We start from the raw sequence: 22,812 nt of genomic DNA on the forward strand, positions 1-22,812 counted from the left end.
CATGACAAACTTATTTAGAGAACATATGTTAATGAGAAACTAAATAGACATGTTCTAATCTTCACGGGCAATTTATCATCTGGATTGAGTAAATTCCACATGTAGTGTTCATCGGATGACAGAGCTATAAACCTGACTAAACTTTTCAAAATCGCATTCACGCAATAAACAAATATTTGCATTCAGTCGACCAAAATGAGAGTGGTATCAAGACCTATAGAGTTATTTACACTTAGGGATGAGCCGTAACTAATGGATGTAAAATAAGAGACTTATTCAAATGACAGAAAGGCTAATGTTATCTGTCTTTTGACCGTCTTGAAATGTTTCGTTTCCATTGGGATCTTGTTTTGTACTAAATTAGATGAAACATCTCGATTTGAAAATTTTAAAATTCAGAACACTTCACGTTCAAAACAGTGATTTTTTACATTATATAAAGCAATAACAAAGTAAGACTTGTACAATAGTGTTCTAAAGAGAGTGTGAACTTCATATTATTTTTGCAGTGTACTTTTCCAATTATAATTTTGAAAAATGCAAAATAACATAAAAATTGGTCAGGGGTGTAGAAATATATGGGATACTTATAATAACAATATATTTGGAAGTATGTTGAACTGCACATGTGATCTATATAAATAGTCAGGGAGAAGAGGAAAGCAAGATTGTTTCGTGCTGTTGATATACCTTTTCTTGTAGATTGTTCATTCTTCACGTGTTTAAACCCAATTTGGTTTGAGGTGAGACAAAATTTAAGCAGTTTTGAATTTTGTCCCTGCAAACACTTTGACCTTGAAATCTAGCTTGAAATTTAGCACCACCAGAGGAGTAATTTCCAGTGAAGAAAAAATGTTTTTAAGCTATTCACTATTGGTGACCCTCGCAAATGAGTAAAACTATTTTGTTAAAGAATGACTTAAAAGTGTGTAAGTCCATAAAATAGTCAGTAGATATTTTGTTATACGAAAACAATTGGCAAAGGGGAAAATTACAGTGTTGATATATGAAGCTCCGCTCAAGTAGTTCAGTGTCTCCTCCAATATTGTCTAAAATGTTACCATTTACTGTTATTAGACAATGTTGTTTTGTCATTATCAAGTTATGTTAGCACACCTATAATACCTATGTTCTTTACAAAAATGCCGATTTTGATTTTCGATGAGTTTTATTAAAGATTTTCTGATGTAGCGAATCACTAATAATGTCTTTAACTGGCAAACAACTTATTTTGAAAAATACAAAATAAGCTTCCACTGGACTAAAACATGTTTTCGAGTATTTTTCGAGTAATGTCAATGCAAAAATTACTTTCTAAGTAAAGAGTATTACGTACCACCAAAGTATACTGGGGTTTTTTTTCAAGCGTCTGAAGTCAAGAATTCTCTCGCCTCAGGATATTGTATTCTCTATGCCAGCGGATGTTGATTTTATATTCCATTCTACTTCAATGCAACCATTACGATAATTACGTGAGTGATACAATACAAACAAGTCGACGTAACTTCATATTTTGAGTTGCTAAAATTAACTTAATTTTAATATGATTTTTCTTCTGATCATTCTATAACAGAATGTGAATGGATAAGATTTATATCAAGAAAATTTGCCACTTCAGTGTTTTGTCCTTGTTTCCTAGACCTGTCACGCTGGTGTCGACTGCAGACGACAAGTCGACAAATATAGTTTAAAATTCAAGAATTTCAAAATTGCAATTGTACATTGGAATTATCAAATTTGGAATTAGTTTGAAAAATGTGTTAAAATGGCCCTGTATTAGTTTAGTGGTTCTTGCGATAGCTCTTAAAATTTTGAAAAAGTATATCAATATCTCCCAGCATTGTCGCAAATGTGCTAATATAGCCTGCAAGTGGTTAAAGCCGAAAGCCGCTTAAGACAAAATGAGACATTTTACATGAATCTGTAATATTTGTACTTACGTAGATAAATTAACTACATTTGAATGAGACTTCAACTTTGTTAATACTGCTGTTTTCGTCGTTTTTTGCAAATTAAAAATACCTTATGACAATATTGACTTATCTTTCAATTTGAGGCAATTTATAAACATTAATTTTTTACAGCTTCGCTGGGAATGATCCTTTAATCTCCCACACAGGGGTGTATATTTAAATGGAGTTGCCCATTCAGGTAATTCCATTAGAAACTCACACTCCTAATCTGGAAGATTAAGCTAATGTCTTCCGTAGGGGGAGGGGTGAATTTCAAGCCCAATAGAGACAATGCGATCCGTAGATACGTCAAAGTGACGAAAATGCTACCATTTTAGACAAAAATGTTTTTAGAAGTAGTATTTTCTTCTGATATAATCCGTATAGAGCTGATTATATTTTCTATATTTCAAAATTTGAAATGGGTCCAGACAGGTGAATACCGCGAATTAGTCCATTTTCATCTCGTCATAATTCTGTCAGCTTATTTCAGCTTAAAATTATGATTATGATTACGCTTTTTCCTCCAGGGAAAGGAAGCTAAATACCATACTCTTTTTAAATGAAGTAGAAATGGAACCAGGAGGTTGAAGGGTATCTATTTCTAGGAATAAATATTTTGCGACAAGCCTGGATTAATCCAGGCAAATTAATTAACCAATATGATAAATATGACATTTTCTAGATTAATTTCACGAAACTGACCTTTAAGTGCTATAGGTTACCCTGCCTTCCTCATGCAATTATGAAATGTCATAGGAAACATATGGATTTATGGATTTTAATTACAATAGTACAAATCTGTCACAACCTTTAGTATATACAGACTGTAACAAAACAATTAGCGCAATGGTATCATTATTTGGTTTGTTAGCTTTGCTCTAATTTCTTCTTTTTACCTAAAAGAGTTATTTATTGTTACTTATCCAATGAATGTTTTAGATATCATTTGTTCTTCTATGAGGACCGTGCATATTTTGCAATATATTGTTGGTAAAAAGTTGACCTGCGCCAGGTCTGTCAGGTCAGATATCATTTGTTCTTCTATGAGGACCGTGCATAGTTTGCCTTATATTGTTGGTAAAAACTTGACCTGCGCCAGGACTGTCAGGACTGCGATTCTTGAACAATTCTGATGTTAGCAACCGGCATTAACAACAACGCAGTGATTCTCAATCTCAATTAGGCAAAAAAAATGTTGTGTTGCCCTCAAGTGAGAATATATAGGAAGGCTGGGTCGGTCGGTCAATTTTTTTATACCTCCAGTATTTAAAAATCTCCATCTTCCATTAGGGACATTTTTCAATTTTGACTAATGGATACTTGTTAGATAATCAATTTAAGCCTAGTCTTGCAATTTAAATATTATTTTAAAATTTCCCCTCACTGATTTAAACCTATAAAGGTTTTTCACATTTTTTCTATTTTGAAGTAAATTAAAAAATAACAACAATACTTACAATATCTGACAATGCAAGTCAAAGAAATTGGAAAATTGTAAGAGAATTACAACTTTTGAATACAACAAATACAACAAATGATCATCCTATTATTGGAGAAAGACTCAAAATATTGAACTTAAAATATTATAGAACATCAAACTGGATTGTTGCTCGAGTTTGTACAAGCTCAGGAGATAATAACAATGAAATTAACGACGTAGAAAAAAGTAATAAAAAAGAAATTCCATTATTGCGAATTGTAAATAGGACAATAGACGAAGGAAATAATGTCAATTTTTCTTCGAATTTTGATCACTGCATCAATGGAGTGTTGTATAAGTTTATGTATTGTACTTCATTTGATAAAATTTTGACTTCAAGTTTTATGCAGAAAATGTGTGTAAAAGGTGCAAAGAAGTCTGTCTCCGGAACTAATATGTAACACCGTGTTATTACATTTTAGTCAAGTGTACTAAAGAAACAAAATATTGCATAATTTGACCCTCATTTTACGATCTACAAGATATCAGGAGTAACTTATTATGTCGAGGCTTTAGATGTGATTGACGCATCATTAATTGTATTTCTTATGTTTTAAAAAATGGCTGCGATAACGACATATCCATTTACATTTCTGACATCCGCCTCAAATACCGTGAAGTGTGGTAAATGTGGCATGCAGGTGTTGCTGCGTTGCCTTGAAAAGAAAGGACTTTTTTTCAAAAGAACATCTATTTATGATAGACTTATAATAGAGATGAATTGCTAAAATGACCTGCCAAAATTGCCAAAGTTACCCGTGCATGAAAAAATAATTACAATTTACGGTACTTACGGTAATCGCGTTGACTCAAGTATTCTTATGGGAAAGGTTTAAGACGACTGAAAATATTTATCTTTATTCCAATCATAGACTCTGGAAGAGACAATGAAAGAGCAATATTCAAAAAATCTATTAAGTTGTGGCTGCCAAAATGCGCAAAATGCAATATCATTTCAAGTCTTTTTCTTGGTATACAAAAAACAAGATGTTTTTTTTCGTTTTGCGCAACATTACGTAAATGGAATCTAATGCGATATATTATGGAACTTGTTTGATATTCTACCACTCAGTACACTTGAAATAACTAAAAATAACTGAAGATTGACAGTGTGCGGTTTAACGCTGATATACATAGAGATAATGTAAGGGATTTAAAAAAACAAACTGAAATGCATGCATTTAACTGACAAGAGGCAATGTTGGTAGAAATCAAAACAATTTTAAAAGGCGGCAATATGAGATCTTGGTATAGAATACCAACTTTTGATGAACACCTTTCACAGTATATGTTGTCACAAATAATACTGAGATGACAGTCAGGTCGTTGCTTACCTGCTTAAAATTGCCAAAATACAATGAAAAATTTATTTATGTCAAGATATATCAAGGCATTAACAACTTTTATCAGTACGGAAAGCTGATGGGTTAGCGCCTGAAAGATGTTAATCTTTTGAAGCTGATCCGTTTCACTTTTTTATGTGAGGTGGGAAGAGCATTCCGTTCGCTCCCAAAAATGTAGATGGAATAAAGTTAGCAACCGGCTTACCGCTCAGGCTTCTACGGAACTAAAACTTGTTTTCGAGCACTGCATCTTTTTAAAGTAATGTCACTTCATCAAGAACTAGGCATTGAGTCAAAGAGTATGAAATCAAGAATTCTCTCGCCTCAGGATATTGTATTCTCTACAGCGGATGTTGATTTTATATTCCGTTCTACTTCAATGCAATATTACGATAATTACGTGAATGTTACAATACAAACTAGCCGACGTAACTTTATGTTTTCTGCTAAATGAACTTAATTTCAATGTGATATTTTTAAACATTCTACACATGAATGGATACAAATGTTTCCAGTTATATTTATATCAGGCAAATCATTTACAACTTCAGTGTTTTGTCTTTGTTACCTAGGCTTGTGAAAATAGTAAAATGGGTTAGAATCAGATCGAATCCTTACACCCCTATGGAATACTGGACCTATTTTGTTGTTGTTGAGAATATCCGTATTTTGCTGATTATATTTTCTCTATTTCAAAATATGGATCTGAAATGGACGCAAACAGATGAATACCTTGAATTAGTCCATTTTCATCTCGTCATAATTCTGTCAGCTTATTTCAGCTTAAAATTATGATTATGATTACGCTATTTTCCTCCAGGGGAAACGAAGCTAAATACCATACTCTTTTTAAATGAAGTAGTAAATGGAGCCAGGAGGTTGGAAGGGTATCTATTTCTAGGAATAAATATTTTGCGACAAGCATGGATTAATCAAAAATTAATTAACCAATATGATAAATATGACATTTTCTAGATTAATTTCACGAAACGGACCTTTGAGAGCTCTGAAAGTCACCCTTCCCTTCCTCATGCAATTATGAAATGTCATAGGAAACATGGATTTATGGATCTTAATAATTAAAATAGTACAAATCTGTCACAGCCTTTATTATAATACTCTGTAACAAAACAATAAAATCATTATTTGGTTTGTTAGGTTTGCACTATTTCTTCTTTTACCGTGTTACTTTTCTATGAAATGTTTTAAATTAAAAATAAAATAACAACAATATATCATTTGTTCTTCTATGAGGACCGAGCATTTATTTTGCAATATATTGTTGGTAAAAACTTGATCTGCGCCAGGACTGTCAGGTCAATATCATTTGTTCTTATATGAGGACTGTGCATAGTTTGCCTTATATTGTTGGTAAAAGACTGTCAGGACAGCGAATCTTGAACAAATCTGATGTTAGCAATCGGCATAACAACAACGCAGTGATTCTCAATTTCAATTAGGCAAAAAAAAATGTTGCGTTGCTCTCAAGTGAGGAAATGGGTTTTCTTCAACTTTTTATACCTTCAGCAGGGATGTAAGAGTTCCTCTTTTCAGCTGATTTCTTTTTTGTTGCCAAAATTTACGACGTTTTCTTTTATGTCAGCCCATACTTGACGTTTTTACCCCGAATGTACGCTGTTTTTCAGCGCTTTTTTAACACATTTTCCTCTTTTTTGGTATGTGGTCTCTCACACCCCTACTCCAGTTTTTAAGAATCTCCGTCTTCCATTAGGGACATTTGTCAATTTTGACTAATGAATACTTGTTAGATTATCAATTTAAGCCTAGTCTTTCAATGAAATATTATTTTGAAGTGATTTTTCCCTAGCCAACAAAGCACCTATAATAGGTTTTTTCTGAACCTTTCAGTTTCTATGAAATTTGAAGTAAATTAAAAATAACAACAATACAACAATATCTGACAATGCAAGTTTGAAGAAATTGGAAAATTTATTTTCAATACCACAAATAAATAATCCTATTATTGGAGAAAGGCTCAAAAGAGTATAGAACATCAAACTGGATTGTTGCTCGAGTTTGGTAAAAGCTCAGGAGATAATAAAAATGAAATTAACGACGTAGAAAAAAAATAATAAAAAAAGTAATTTAAATATTCAATTACTAATAGTCCTATAGACAAAGGAAAATATTTGTCAATTTTTAATCATATTTTGATCACTGCATCTATGGAGTGTTATTTGAGCTTATGTAATTAATGTACTACATTTGATAAAACTTTGACTTCAAACTTTTATGCAGAAAATTTCAGAGTCATGTGTGTATATGATAATGATAAATTGTCAAGAGGTACAAAAAGTCTGTCTCCGAACTAATATATGGAACATCGTGTTTATTACATTTCACTCAGTACACTAGAAGAAACGTTTATTGCATAATTTGACCCTCATTTTACGATCTACAAGATATCAGGAGTAACGTATTTTGTCAAACAATTTAGATGTGATTGACGCATCATTAATTTCCAAACTTATGTTTAAGACATGGCTGCGATACCGACATATCAAAAAAAAGAAAAAAAAAGAAAAGCGCATATGATTTATTTTCACACAGAAAAACGCCTGGAGACATCCACAAGAAACACACTTTATCAGGTATATCCATTTATATTTCTGACATCCGCCTCAAATACCAAGTGTGGTAAATTTGGTATGCAGGTGTTGCTTAGCTGTGAAAAGAAGGCATTTTTAGTAAAACAATATCTATTTATGATAGACTTATAATAGAGATGAATTGCTAAAAATTACCTGCCAAAATTGCCAAAGTTACCCCTGCTTGAAAACGTTACAATTTATGGTACTTACAGTAATCGCGTTGACTCAACTATTCTTATGGGAAAGTTTAGCCGACTGAAAAATAGTTTATTTTATTCAATCACAGACTCTGGAAGAGACACTGGAAGAGACCAATATTCAAAGTCTATTAACGTTGTGGCTGCCTAAAAGCGCAATGCAATATCATTTCAAGTCTTTTTTTTTTTTTTTTAAAAGCAAGATGTAGGGAATCTAATGCGATATATTATGGAACTTGTTTGATAATTCTACCACTCAGTACAATTGAAATAACTAAAAATAACTGACGATTGACAGTGCGGGGTTTAAAGCTGATGCATAGTTAGAGACAATGTGAGGGATTTTTAAAAACAAACTGAAATGCATGCATATACTTTTTCAAAATGCCAAGAGGTAATGTTATATTGAAATCAAAACAATATTAAAAGGCGGCGATATGAGATATTTTTCTTTGAAAAATGGAAAATATTTAAAGGAACAAGTTAATCACAAAATTGGTATAGAATACCATCTTTTGATGAACATTTTCTTCTTCACAGTACTATTTGTGATTATAATAGAATACCATGTTGTCAAAAGGTCTGAAATGAGACCCTCCAACATTGAAAGATGGGGAGTGGGGAAGGGTGAGATATAGGGGGGAGGCTGTGCCTCACATATATTGCATGCATGTTTCACTCGCTTATTTCAGCTTAAAAGTTTGTTTATGACGCATTTACCATTGTTTCAGTGCAAGTGTGCCAACTATTCTTTTCCTGGATTGTAGGAGGGAGGTTGGAAGGGTATCTATTTCTAGGAATAAATATTTTGCGAGGATTAATCCAGCAAATTAATTAACCAATATGATAAATATGACATTTTCTAGATTAATTTCACGAAACTGACCTTTAAGTGCTATAGGTCACCCTTCCCTTCCTCATGCAATTATGAAACGTCATAGGAAACATATGGGTTTATGGATCTTAATTACAATAGTACAAACTGTCACAACCTTTTTATTTTAAAATACATTTTAATAAAGCATGGCATCTTAATTTTGTAGGTAAAATTATTCTTTTGCCTGAGTTACGCCAGTGGATTTTTAAAATATCATCTGATTTCTCTGAGGCCGATGCATGTCTGTAGGTAAAAACTTGACCTCACTCAAAGCAACTGATAGCAACAACGCAGTGATTCTCAATCAATTACAGTACATCAGTAGTGCTCTTCTAACCAACGAAACACCTTATAGATTTTTCATGTTTCAGTTTGTATGAAATTTGAAAGAAATTAAAAAAGAACAACAATACGACAATATCTGACGATACAAGTCGATGTATTTTGAAAAAGTGCACGAAAAGTTCTATTCAATCCCACAAATCATTAATCATATTATTGGAGAAAATTTAAAATAGTATAGAACTTCAAACATTTGCTGGATTGTTGCTCGAGCTCAGGAGACAATAAAAATAAAATTAACGCGGTAAAAGAAAAATTTAAAGAAAAAAAAAAGTGATTTGAATTATTGCGAATTGCAAATAGGCCCATAGACGTGGGTAATTTTTGTAATTTTTTCTTCATATTTTGATCACTGTATCTACTGTTTGGACTCAAATTCAGTTCATTTGATAAAACTTTGACTTCAAGCTTTTATGCAGAAAATTAGATTCATGTGTATATATGATAATGATAAACATATAAAGGGGTAAAGAAGTCTGTCTCCGGAATTAATATACAACACCGTGTTATTACATTTTCAGTCAAGTGTACTAGAAGAAACAATGCTTATTTTATAACTTGGCCTTTATTTTACGATCTACAAGATATCAGGAGTAACTAATTATGTCGAGGCTTTAGATGTAATTGACGCATCGTTAATTTTTTTTATTTCTTATGTTTAAGACATGGCTGCGATACCGACATATCCATTTACATTTCTGACATCCGCCTCAAATACCGTGAAGTGTGGTAAATGTGGCATGCAGGTGTTGCTGCTTTGCCTTGAAAAAAAAGGGGATTTTTTTTTTTTTTTTTATTAAAAGAACATCTATTTATGATACAGATGAATTGCTTAAAATGACCTGCCACAGATTACCAAAGTTACCCCTTCATAAATAAAAAGTTACAATTTACGCTTACGGTAATCGCGTTGACTCAAATATTCTTATGGGAAAGGTTAGACGATTAAAAATGTTTATCTTTATTCCAATCATAGACTCTGGAAGAACACTGGAAGAGCAATTTTCAAGTTCTATTAAGTTGTGGCTGCCAAAAACGCGCAATGCAATATCATTTCATGTATTTTTCTTGGTACGCCCCTGCATGCAAAGGTTACGATTTACGGTACTCGCCTCGCGTTGACTGAAAACTTTCATCTTTATTCTAATCGTAGACTCTGGTATGAGACTCTGGAAATGCGATATTCAAGATCTATTCAGTAGTGGCTTGCAAAACGCGCGATGCAATGTAATTTCAAGTCTTTTTCTTGGTATACAAGAAGTACAAGCAGCATACATTACCATGCAAGATGTTATTTTCGTTCTGCTCAATATTACGTACAGGCAATCTAATGCGAATTTGTTTGATTTTTTACCACTCACTACACTTGAATTAACTAAAAATAACTGACGATTGACAGTATGGGGTTTAAAGCTTGGAGATGTACTTAGAGATAATGCAAGGGAATTTTTTAAAATAAACTTAAATGCATATACTTTTTCAAAATGCCAAGAGGCAATGTTGGTAGAAATCAAAACAATATTAAAAGTCAGCGATGTGAGATCTTTTTTAGAAAAAGCGGGAAAACATTAAAGAAGACAATTTGATCATAAAATTGGTATACTTTATAATGAAAACCCTTCAAATTTCAAAGAATTAAGTTGTAACATATGAATACTGCTCCTATGACAGTCACAGTTGTTGCTTGCTTGCTTGCTTAAGGGGACGCTTTTTAAAGTCGGACTCCAGTAATAACTCTCCAAACTGCTCTAGTTCTTCTTGATATCAGGTCATGTATATCATCTGCCAACATAGCAGAGGTTACAGTATCATTTACCAGTTTCGTAAGGTATGAAGGGCGCAGCATTGTGGTTTTTATCCGTTTATAAACTACAAAAGTCACTAAATAAAACACTATGTTTCCATAGCTTTCATTATTTGAAACTGAATGCTTAGCTACACAAACTACTAAAAAAAAGAAAAAATCCATCTCTACGTTCGTAACAAAAAATGAATAAGTAAGCTAAGTTTACTATTACTTAAGGACAGTTGTATAAATAGATACAACCATCTCAATTATGTGATCCATGCATTGGCTGACCTCTTGTGCCTTTGTCGTTGCGATACATGCAACCCAAACAAAATCATTTGAACCGAAAATCGCGGCGTATGTCGCAACGGAAGATCTATTAAACGTGGAACAATAGGTCCTTTATATCTTTTTCGTTTTGCATAACAATATATTCAGTTTCAGTTTTCTGATTTCCTAAATAATCTGCAAAGTTTTATTTTAACAAATTTGCGTAAACGCGGCAACCAGCTTAGTTTGGTTAATTTCGCTGAATTCGAATATGTTGTCTGCCAAGCAGTATATTGGCACCATATGGCCCGTAAAAATCCACCTAAACCAGCTCCGAAGGGTCGTACAGGTAAACTTACTCCTGTACAACAACTTACGTTGCCCTGGACCTTTTGAACCGTATAACTTTTTACACAAAAGTATTGCAATATCACTGAAAAGAAGGTGACAAACTGTAGTTGAACGGCATCAATATCCTGTCGAATTCACATTATGTGCTAGATAACAATGTTCTTTGCATGAAACAACTAAAATTGCAATATATCTGACAGTAAAAGCTAACATTTTATGGCAAAGAATTGCTACCCCCGGCGACTCTTATTTTGTTTAGGATTTTCAAAAGAAGTAATGTTATAACCATACTTTTCAAAATAGCCCGCCAAAGTCTAGACTAGGCCATAGTCGAATTTTGATAAATAAAAATACGTTATTTGATCATTATGAACGCATTCAGTTGAACTCGAAATTATACTGATATTATTTTATAACATCAAAATACTAGTAATACTGGTTATAAAAAGTTTATGTAATTATATTAGTGACAGTAACAGTAAAGTATCTAGCTTTTTGAATGCAACATTGTATGGGCTTATTGAATGCAACATAATGGCACTTCAATACTGAACAGTTCTATTTAGAATCGCGAAAGCCAGTTAAAAATCACTTGGGAAGCTATGAACAGGGAGTACGGAGACTAGAAAGATCAGATGTGAAAATCTATCAATTGTGCACAAATTAATTAAATCAGAGTTTTAAGAGATGTGGGCAAGTGGACTACGGAGAGAAAGTCATGAAGTAACTCCGATGTCGTGCATTGAATTGGTTTGAATGAGGAATACTACGGGAACCAGTGCCTTATGTTGGAGGTCAAAGAACGTGGATAACCTCTATGGGATGGAAGGGGTCCACCTGGTGACATCATTGATTCCATTGATGCTGGCAATCCAAAGGATAACATTGTTTTGTGTGTTCACTAAAATGTTTAAATTGTTTCATGTATCAGTTTGGCAAATGATTCATGGATGTCGGAGCAAGAAATCGTGACCTTAGAAGACAAAGATGTGGCTACCTGATGACCTTGAATCACACCAAACCATTGTTTTGTGTGTTCACTACGTGTTTAAATGTCATTGTTCAATATGGTGTGAGCTCGTGACCTTAATATTGCAATTGAAAGTCATCGGCCATCTTTGAGTTCATTTTCTTCAAGCACTACTTCCGTGCAACCTTCTTCCTTAACCAATTCCCTGATACTTTGGAGAAACCAATTAAACCATTTGGCAACCATTAAAAGACATCTGGACATTTTGTGGACTTAAGATTCTTCTTCTCTGCGTTCAAACGAATTTCCGTCTTTGAGCAATTGTAAGCAATGGAAAACGTGCATGATGTCACCATAGGTGACACCTTCTATCCAGTTAATTAGCTTGGTCAATAATTGTATCATGCAAACAACATTGCTATCTAGTCCGTAATGTGAAATCAACAGGATATTGAATGAGTGTTCAACTTACAGTTGGTCAAATTCGTCTTTTTCAGCGATGTTGCAATACTTTTGTGGTGTGTGTGTGTACTTATTCTACGTGCACAAATGTTATATCCTCGATGTGTACGATTCTCTTCAGAGACCTTTTGAAGGTGATTGGGTTCAAATGCAGCCTAGCAGACAACATACTTGAATTTAGCATACCCGAATTAACAGAAAAAAAGGAGATTGCCAGCTTTTACACAAACTTGTCGAACAAAGCTTAAATAAGCATATAAACTGAGCTCAAAAAGAAACTTAAAATTTTTCACAAGGTCATATCTTGAAATCCTGTCTATCAAATTCTACCAAAATTACACACAGGTTTACTTCAATACTCTACTTTAAAACATTCAGTAACCAGCCCTGTTTCATGAAAAAAGTGTGTGAAAAGCAGAAAGCAGCACCGTTTTATCATCTGTGCAAGGATCTTGTGTGCATTCTCACAGATTGTTTTGTGCTGGGTGCCAAATGTTGGGCTGTGAAAGTGGAGGAAGTCCAGGAAGCTGTCCCATGACAGTGCATTTTGCTGTTGTGTAAGTTGGACAACTGCTTGGTTACTGACATGTGTTTTGAGTAGAGTATTAAAGTAATCCTGTGTGTAATTTTGGTTCATTTTGATTGACAGTATTTTAAGATATGACCTTGTGATTCACGCGTTGTAAAAAATTATAAGTTTCTTTTTGAGCTCAGTTTATTTCAAAAATAGAACCAGTCTGTACTCGGATATTTTGTATTGACAAAACCTGGCATGTGTTTCAGTTGCATAAGAGATTGTGAAATCGTCTTTTGTCGAGGTTAGATTCAGATTTCGATTGGTTAGCTAAGTTGTGATGCAACCAAGAAACTGAAATCAATCATAATACGATGGAGGTGTTCAGGCAGGATAAAAGACAATATTTGACGTTCGTTTGCACGTAATGTAGGAAATATATATTTCCAAAAACTGATCACGATGAATGATCCGGTGCGCTTGAAGGCCATACCAATGTCTATAAGACTTTTTACATCATTGTGAAAAATGTTGCTGTTTCGATATCCGAATTTTTGAAAATAGCAAATTTAAAAAAGTTTTCATATGCATGACGTAAAATGTGGCGTGATCAAGCAAAATATAGTCGTCGGTCATAAACAATTTTCAGTTTCTTATTGGATTGTAACAGGCATTTGCGAAGTTACATTTTGCAGAAAATCCCATTGGAATTGGACAACCAGTTCAAAAGATATGAGCAGTTAAAGAGTTTCCAAAACAATAGGAAACAAAAGGAAATATTTCATTTGTTTGCCTATATTAAAATCAATATTTCCGACTTCCGACTGATTTTGCTTGATCACATCACATATCAATATGTTAAATTGGGGTATTCAAGTTGAAACCCATCCACCCCTATGGAAGATATATCCTTAATCTCCCACACAAGGGGTGTAGATTTCAAATGGAGTCACTCATTCAGGTAACCCCCATTTGAAATTCGCACTCCCTGTGTGGGAGATTAAGATCATGTCTTCCATGTGTATGGATTTCAACTGGAATAGCATATTGGACTAGCGAAGCAAGATACTTTGATAAAAATACTAAATAAGAAATTATCTTAAAAACTTTTAGTGCCTGACACATTAAGACCAGTTACAATTCTATTAAATAAGTTTGAACGAGGCTGGATTCATACTCCAACCAATTATCGTCCTATTTACTAATGGTGCTTTTATCAACAATCATCTTCATTGGTTCAAAATCTATCGCTCGTCGCCTACGACTAGATTATAAAATTATACTAACGTCATATGCCCACAGTTATTCAATCTTTGACATTTATAGTATAGGCTACACTCCTTAATTTCTAGAATTGCGTATAGATGACTTATATTACATCACTTACTTCTACCAAAGATTTAATTTTCGAGGAAGTTGGCGTTTTAAGTTATCTTTATGAACTCCGTTCAAATGATATCAGTTTATTTGCCATTTCTGTGTGGCAATGTTAACATGGAAACATTAGTTAACTAAATACAGTTTCAAAAAGCATGAATATTATACATAATATTTCCATCATAAACCTGCATGTGCGAAATGTATTATAGAACTAGAAATGCACGCAGTTAAGTACTAACGTATTTGGTAATGGTTCAGTGTTTCGTAAAATATATAACTTGAGTTTAGTGAAGACTATGCTGATTGCATTGTGTGTAAAACCACGATGCATAAAATGGTGTATCACCATCTGCTTTACATCGCTTTACCTGCACTCAAATAGAGTGTTATACCATCTAGTGATGCTACTAATCTATTTAAACGCCATTAGTACTCTCCAAAATAGATACTGGAGATCAATTAATAAACACCAGGCTGTGATATACGATCAATTGGTTCAAAACTAAAGTCTAATTGGTATCGTCATGGACGCTTTTACTATTTTTCCCATCCGCCATTATTCCATTAAATATCACGTGATTTCAAATGTATCATACCCGCGTACATCGTTCCATCACTTACCAGCGCACATTTAACTGCGTCATCAAGTATGATGTTGTTTTCACTACTTTGCGAAGCATGCGATCTCTTTAATAGAAATGCATTACGGGTAGGTAACCAAGTTTATTTTTCATACACCTAATTTTATTTATATTTTACCATGTTACTTATCGACTCATTTCAGATTTGGGTCTGGTGGAATGCTGAGCAAGTTACAGCGTCTCTTCATGGCTTGTCAATGTAGGACTATTAACACTTCGTCCGAACAAAGTCTACATTCGAGATCAGCCACAATTAGCGGCAATATAACACCCACCGAATCACACATGCTGGCGGCCAAATTTGACTCGCAGGTACGGAATTTTGCTTGCTCTTCTGTCTGTTTGTTTGTCTGAAGTTTACTGTACTCTTTCTAACACTTGTCTACAGTGATCTCCCTGTATTATAAACCATATTGATATATAAACATATCACAAAAACAGTACTTTCCCTTGTTTTGTAGAATACCACATCGTGTAGATCAATATTTGAAATTGCAATAGCAAGGAGACCCATAAACGACTTACACAGTTTGATAGTTCTTATTTTGTGTATATAGCTCTAAAATTAATGACATGATGATTATTTCAATTCGAACAAAATGCCGAGAAAAGATGCAAAGTAAAATTGCATTAAGTGACGTAGCATTATTTCTGCTGTTAATTTTGCTTGCTATAGAAACGAATGAATTACCGATATAAACAGAAAATATGGGTTTTTTTTTAATTTTGTGATGTGTTTATGTTTTGACTTTGCCGTCAAATTGTGATCACTATTCATGTTGACAATTAACAGGAACAAATAATCAATTCGTTACTTTATGTGATAGTTAATTTGATGGTTGTTTGGTAATGTGTTTGCACCAAATACATATTGCTTCCATGTATGCATGGGCTTGCATGACTATAATGGTTAGGTTTCACAGATCAGAACAAAAAAAAATCAAGACCTCAAAAAGAAACTTTTGCTACGAATGACCTTGCAATTAGTTATTGTTACAAGGTAGACTTTACCAAGACAAGAAATGGATTGGGCCAGTTCTTCAAAGTTGAGAGTCCTTATCCAAAGAAAGTTGTGTTTTACGCTTTTATGTGTTTACTTAAGGGCAGACAAGGTATAGTTGGTCGAAGCAGCTGAAAAATCGATTTTCATTATCTAAATCAATTATTGAAAAATAACACTTTTTTTTTTTTTTTTTGAAAAAGTTCATTCTACAAAGCATATACTTTGAAAACTTGCTTGATTTATTGGTGTTAATGAGTTATGTACGTTTTACAAAGGTGTTGTTGTTTCAGCCTTCTTTACAACATGACTCAAGAACCACATGAACTACAAAAGTATATCTGTGATATTTGAATTCTTCTACACACTCGCTATGAAATGATCAATGCAATTTTTGCCAAAGCTCACTACCATTCGCAAGATTCTGTCAAATACCAAATCGCAACAGTTTATAATAGTTGCTAACCTTAATTGCTACCTTCAATTTTATTTCATCATTAATGCTTTGCGTGCTAGCCATGCGCTTCAATGGAAAAAGTTCAAGTTTTGAAATATTTTCTCAAAATATCAAGAGCTATCTTAAGAACTACTGGATCAATACTAGGCGTGTTTGTACTCATTTTAATGCATTTTTCATGCTGATTCCAAATATGGTCATGAAAATGTACATTTCTGAAATTTTTGAATTTTTAAAAAAGTTTTGAAACTTGTCGTCTGCAGTCGCCACCCGCGTGAAGAGAGTTAATGCGGTGTTCAAACGAAAACAATAGCTATAAAAACATCATTGTTATGATAGACATCAGGATATTAAATGCATGCAACTTTATCATCAACAAAATACGTGCATATTTCATCTTGGTAATTAACACGTATCGCCATACGTTGCATAACGTTTCCCTTAAATAAGTTAAAAAGCTCTTAGTACATCGAACTGATTGATGCACTAAACTAAAAGGGTATGACAAAACACTGCTAAAAGGTTGCTGTACGCTAAAATAAGAGTTCGCAAGACCTTCCGGTTTCATACGCAGTAAAATTATATAAAAGAAAAAATTATTTTCTTGAATCTTAAGGCCGCTACATACTGTCAGTGGATGTAGAATATTCGATACAACATGTCTTCGTTATTTAATCTATGCACATTCTATTTCTAGTAATGTTTAACTTCTACCGAATGTTTGATGACGTTAAATCGATAATATGTTACGTCGAATGACTGGTAGAAATGTATTATCGATTTTACGTCATCAACCATTCGTTAGAAGTTCAACATTACTTGAAATAGAATGGGAATAGATTAAACTAACGAAGACATGTTGCATCGAATATTCTACGTCTAATATTCGGAGTCTGTATGGCCACTTAGAATATAGTTTCGTTTATTTTGTAATTGTGTTTATATGTTGTCTCATTTGCATGAATGTATTTCTCTGTATTACCTCAAAAAGAAACTTTTGCTACGAATGTAATGACCTTGAAACTAGTTATTGTTACAAACTAGACTTTACCAAGACAATAAATGCATTGGGCCAGTTCTTCCAAAGTTGAGAGTCCTTATCCACAGAAAGTTGTGTTTTACGCGTTTATGTGTTCACTTGTTTAAACTGAAACAATAGATATAAAAGCATCATTGTTATTATGGACATCAGGATAAATGCAGGCAACTTTAAGAACTTCAGCAACGTATCAAAATACATGCATATTTCATCTTGGTTAACACGTAACGCCATACGTTGCATAATGTTTCGCTGAAATAAGTTCAGAAGCTCTTAGTATATCGAGCAGATTCATGTACTAAAGTAAAAGGATATGACAAGACACTGTTAAAAGGTTGCTGTACGCTAAAGTAAGAGTTCGCAAGACCTTCCGGTTTCATACGCAGTATAATTACATAAAAGGAAAACGATTTTCTTGAATCTTAGGGCCGCTAAAGACTTTTTAGTGGATGTAGAATATTCAATGTAACACGTCTTCGTCATTATATTCCCAGTTATGTTTAACTTCTACCGAACGTTTGATGACGTAAAGTCGATAATATATTTCTACCAGACATTCGACGTAACACATTATCGATTTTACGTCATCAAACATTCGGTAGAAGTTCATCATCACTGGAAATATAATGAAAGACAGAGATAAAAAGAATTTATCGCGTCTGACGTCATCTGTCAATCAAACTCGAGGACAGTTTGTTTACAAGTGTCGTGATGATGACTTGCTGAACGCGGCGGTATAACCGGTATAACCGGGCGCCTTATTGTTAATTTTGCACCTTCAAACTTACATACCATCTCAAAAGTTAGGTATTTATAGTAGGAAACTTTCTTTCGCGAAGGCACCATGTCAACAATGCCTAGAAAAGCTGCTTTTTGCCTTGTAAAAGTACGTTATTTTTCGCCATTATAGAATGTAGAATGGGAATAGATAAAAATAACGAAGACATGTTGCGTCGAATATTCTACGTCTAATATTCGGAGTCTGTATGGCCACTTAGAATATGGTTTTGTTTATTTTGTAATTGTGTTTGTATGTTGTCTCATTTGCATGAATGTATTTGTCCGTATTCACCGTAGAAGTGATGATGTAACAGAATTAACTACCATAGCAATAGGTGAAAACAAATGAATATATCACCCTGCACTCATCACCTGTGTATGTCTGCAAACATAGATTGAATACAATACCGCTCTTCTTAAAGATACTAATCGTACAGGTGCGAGTGATCAGCATGATGATATGAATATTCCATAGAATTACGATACAGGTCTTATCACAAAGTTTAATACAATGTAATATCAATAATATCACTGTCCTTTAACATCTATGGTTTAATGAAGAGGTACCGCGTTAACGTACTAGTGCTAGTGCAGGGCGATATATTCAAAAATTGTTTTCTTCACCTATTGCTATAGTAGTTAATCCTGTTACATCATAACTTCTACGGCGAATTAAAATAACGAAAAGACCCATTCCATCCATCTCAAGTACAGTATCTGTCTACAGGATTAGTTTATTGCTCGTGGACGCGGTAAGTAAGCACGTGACGTCATTACGGTGCTCCAACTGCAAAGTAAACCGCAACATTAAAGCGTTATGTTCGAATTTAATAAGTGTCGGTCAGTTTGAAGAACGTACCGCGTATTTTGTGATACGAAAGCTCACAGTCACAGTATTTGAATACCGTTGCGTCACATAAAATTGATTGACATTATAATGACGTCACGTGTTTACGTGCGGCGCCCACGTACGAAAGACTAATCCTGTCATTTTTCTATATAAAAATTCCACTCTTTTGATATCATAAATAAACTTTCATCATCATTCCAAAAGGTCGTCTCAGTCACCCCTTCTCCTACCCCTCTCCATCCATTCACTACGTGCGCACGAAGCTACTTCAGCACTCAAACATCACTGCATGTCCTTCATCGTTAAAATAGCGAATATTACCATGATAGCTAGTGATGACGTCATTTAAATCAATTGTTATGGTAAATAGTGGTGACGTCATTAACTCGTTACTACGGTAACTAATAATGACGTCATCATATTGTTACAGGCTTGTTTGGTACCGCCACCAGTGGAGCGGGTAATACCACCCTTTAAAGCTTTCTCAAAGAAACCTAACGGCCAGGAGAGGGGATTTGGAGACGGGGCGGAGACGGCGGGGGCGGCAAGGGCAGCACATGAGATTGATGCCCAATCGCACGTCCTTACGGTGAGTAGGACAATATTTCTGTTTCAAGACTTAGTAAAACTGTTATACAATAAGATATAGCTTAACATATAACACCAAACTGATATTAAATACACAATAGCTTCCTCCATTATAAGCTCCAATTTTCGTGCGAGAAATACAGCTTTACTTTATATAGAGATTGCGATGTTACCTGCTGCGTGGACCGTGCAATTATACGGCGTTCAAAACGGCGTTCAACATTGCTAGTCTCGGTTCCAAACTGGATTGTGCTCATTCGTCACGAAGGAGAACAAGGCGGGTGGAACAAAGACTAACATCTGATCTGGTCACTAGAGGGCGAAGCGCTTGAAATTTTATGTCTACTTCAATACGTCATGATTTTGACTAAAAACCAAGGTTAACATTCTGCTTTAAATTAATTGTATTTCAGTGCTTTCCAAATATTATGCTTGCTAAAAACAAATATTTTGGTAGATTAAGGACCACTGCGTCCATATATCATGACTTTACTTTCAAAATAAGACCTTGTCGTGACGTAAATTAGGCATGAACCGTCGTGATGCCGTAAAAATGTCGATTTCAACTTTTACCGCGCGTATATACCGTGCGTTTGTATCAAAAAGGCAAATCGCAATCTAATTTTTCATACAGCCAATCTCACACGCATTTCAATGGACAGTCACTACGTATGAACTGCGCGTATGAATGAAGTCAAATTTTCACACCTCAATGTTGCTTTATTATAATGATTTCTTACAAATAAAAAGGATCATACCAATAGTTAGACTTTCCGTCGTATGTTCATTATCTTTTACACTCTTTAATATATTTTTAAATAGACAAATTTTGTGCATTTTCAACGTAGTCTCCACGTTAATTTTGTACGTGCAAAATCTTTAAAACTGGCTAAATACGCGACCTCTCTTCGATACAGACAGAAAAGGGATTTTGAATAGATCGACTGGCGTACGAAATCGCAAGTTTTCTAATATTATAATAGACTTTCTTAAGCTAAGCTAAGCTACAAGTGCGTTGCTATTGTACAGTAAGCTCGGTGTGATTTGATTAAATTAATTCCTCGTGCGTTGCTATTGTACAGTGCTTCGAAGCTATATGAACAAAATATTTAACAATTATTTTGCAAAGATTTTGTAAGCTTTATGAATACCTGATCACATCTTAAGACTAGACAATGGAGCAATAAGGAAAATTAGCCTTACTTTAGGACGGTGAAATAAAGAAATTCAAAAAACCCTTATCTACCGTAAAGGTTGTATGCTGCTACAGGCAGAAAATAATAAAAACTCATTATTTGCTTTCTTGGAATTTGTTTCAATTGAAACGCCGTGAATAGTTAGCGTCTTATAATAACTGATTGAATTTAAGGTGGGGTCGGTGCGGAGCATAACAGCGCTGTTTGCACTCAAATATTGAGACAAATAAAGTTGACATACAAGAGCAAAATATAGTACGGGTTCTGTAGGGAGATCTCAAGGCTTGATGTAAGGAGTGTCATTTTACGCCCAATGTGCATAATTTTTCTCGGGAGACTAAAAACCACCAAAAACCTTTCGTTTTGATATATAATTAGCCGTATCCCAAGAACTGCAAGACCTATGCAAATATAAATACGATTATTGGCTGTCATGACTCATTTCCTATAAAATCAATGTACTAGTAGTTTAAAAGAAGTACAATGGATATATTTAGTTATATGGCTAAAACTGGAAAATACATATCAATTTGTAAGCGCTCTTAAGCAAAGTCATAGTTCATTGAATTTACAACCGTATGGCAAAACAGGCAAAAATAGTAACTTTTTGCACAAGATTTGTAATTTAAAGAGAATTAGCCATTGCTCATTCTAGTGACGCTAGTGTATGGACAATATAAGTGTGCTTTTTCATTTAATGACATAAAATTTGACAAATATTGTAAGGAACACCTGAGGTTTTGACTTTTAAAACCTACATTTTGGTCAAAAAATGTGCTAGTTTTCAACAGATTTACCACATTCGCCTTGTTATAACATTGAATTGCGTTATCTGTTGACCTAGTGACGAAAGGTGTTTTTAGAGGAAGTGTCAGCTTTCGTTTGATATTTAAAAAAAATCTGATTGGATGAAAGGAACACTTTCAAGTGTTCCCTTCATCCAATCAGAATTTTTCAACAAAAACCAATTACAGAGGCCCATTTTCCAGCTAGAAGCTCCACAGCTAATACGATGCTATGCACTCTACCGTGTAGTGTAATCAAAGACTGTGGTGGAGACAATTGACTGCTTGCTGTTCTCTGCATGGAAGCTCTTGGACGAAAATGTGTGCTCAGGTGTAACGAGGTAGAAACTCTGCGTTTGTAAGAGAATCGTTTTTGTATAGAAACCTTTCCATATGTGGCTCTCGCCGCCCACTCGCCTTAATGCGGATGCGAGGATTGACCTGGAGATGAATTGGTATGCTTTTCAGTGATTGTCTATTGGTAATTACCTTGTATTAAACTTTGTGATAATTTAATATTTTTACATGAGAAAATCTGGACACACAAGATGTGTCCCTCAATTAGCCAATATACTGCTGATCGGATATTAAACATAAAGCATTATAATCAAACTAGCCTTGACCATTTTAGGTACTTTCTTTTTGTTAGCTTAAACAATCAAATTCCTGTTGTCCAGGCTAAATTACCCAAATTGGTCGTTCAAACAAGTGCAGGAAAAATGGATAAGAAACAGGCAAAGAAACCTAATAAGAAAAAGGACAATGACATCCAAACAAAAGGACTTGTGGTTATTCCATATCGTCAGCCTGCTACACTAAATGCCTAAGTTATTTTTACATGTTTCTCATTTGCAATTTTGATTTTCTCAGTAATAAACCCATAATTCATCAAATTTCCAGCCGCATTCTGCATTAACTTGTGGAATATCAAAAG

At 34.1% G+C, this 22,812-nt stretch overlaps 1 protein-coding gene across 2 annotated transcripts in view; it reads left to right on the forward strand.

Annotated features, from left to right (window-relative positions):
• Window positions 1-22,812, forward strand: part of LOC140166338 (uncharacterized) — a 155,155-nt gene that overhangs the window by 85,145 nt on the left and 47,198 nt on the right. The window contains exons 3-4 of one of the 2 annotated variants that reach the window (XM_072189781.1): window positions 15,327-15,495; window positions 19,740-19,898. In XM_072189781.1, the coding sequence (XP_072045882.1) occupies window positions 15,327-15,495; window positions 19,740-19,898 (328 nt within the window). The remainder of the gene's footprint in view (window positions 1-15,326; window positions 15,496-19,739; window positions 19,899-22,812) is intronic. The other variant, XM_072189789.1, reaches the window with a different exon arrangement.

The sequence above is a fragment of the Amphiura filiformis genome, chromosome 1 (assembly GCF_039555335.1).
Source record: "Amphiura filiformis chromosome 1, Afil_fr2py, whole genome shotgun sequence".
Classification (NCBI taxonomy): domain Eukaryota; kingdom Metazoa; phylum Echinodermata; class Ophiuroidea; order Amphilepidida; family Amphiuridae; genus Amphiura; species Amphiura filiformis.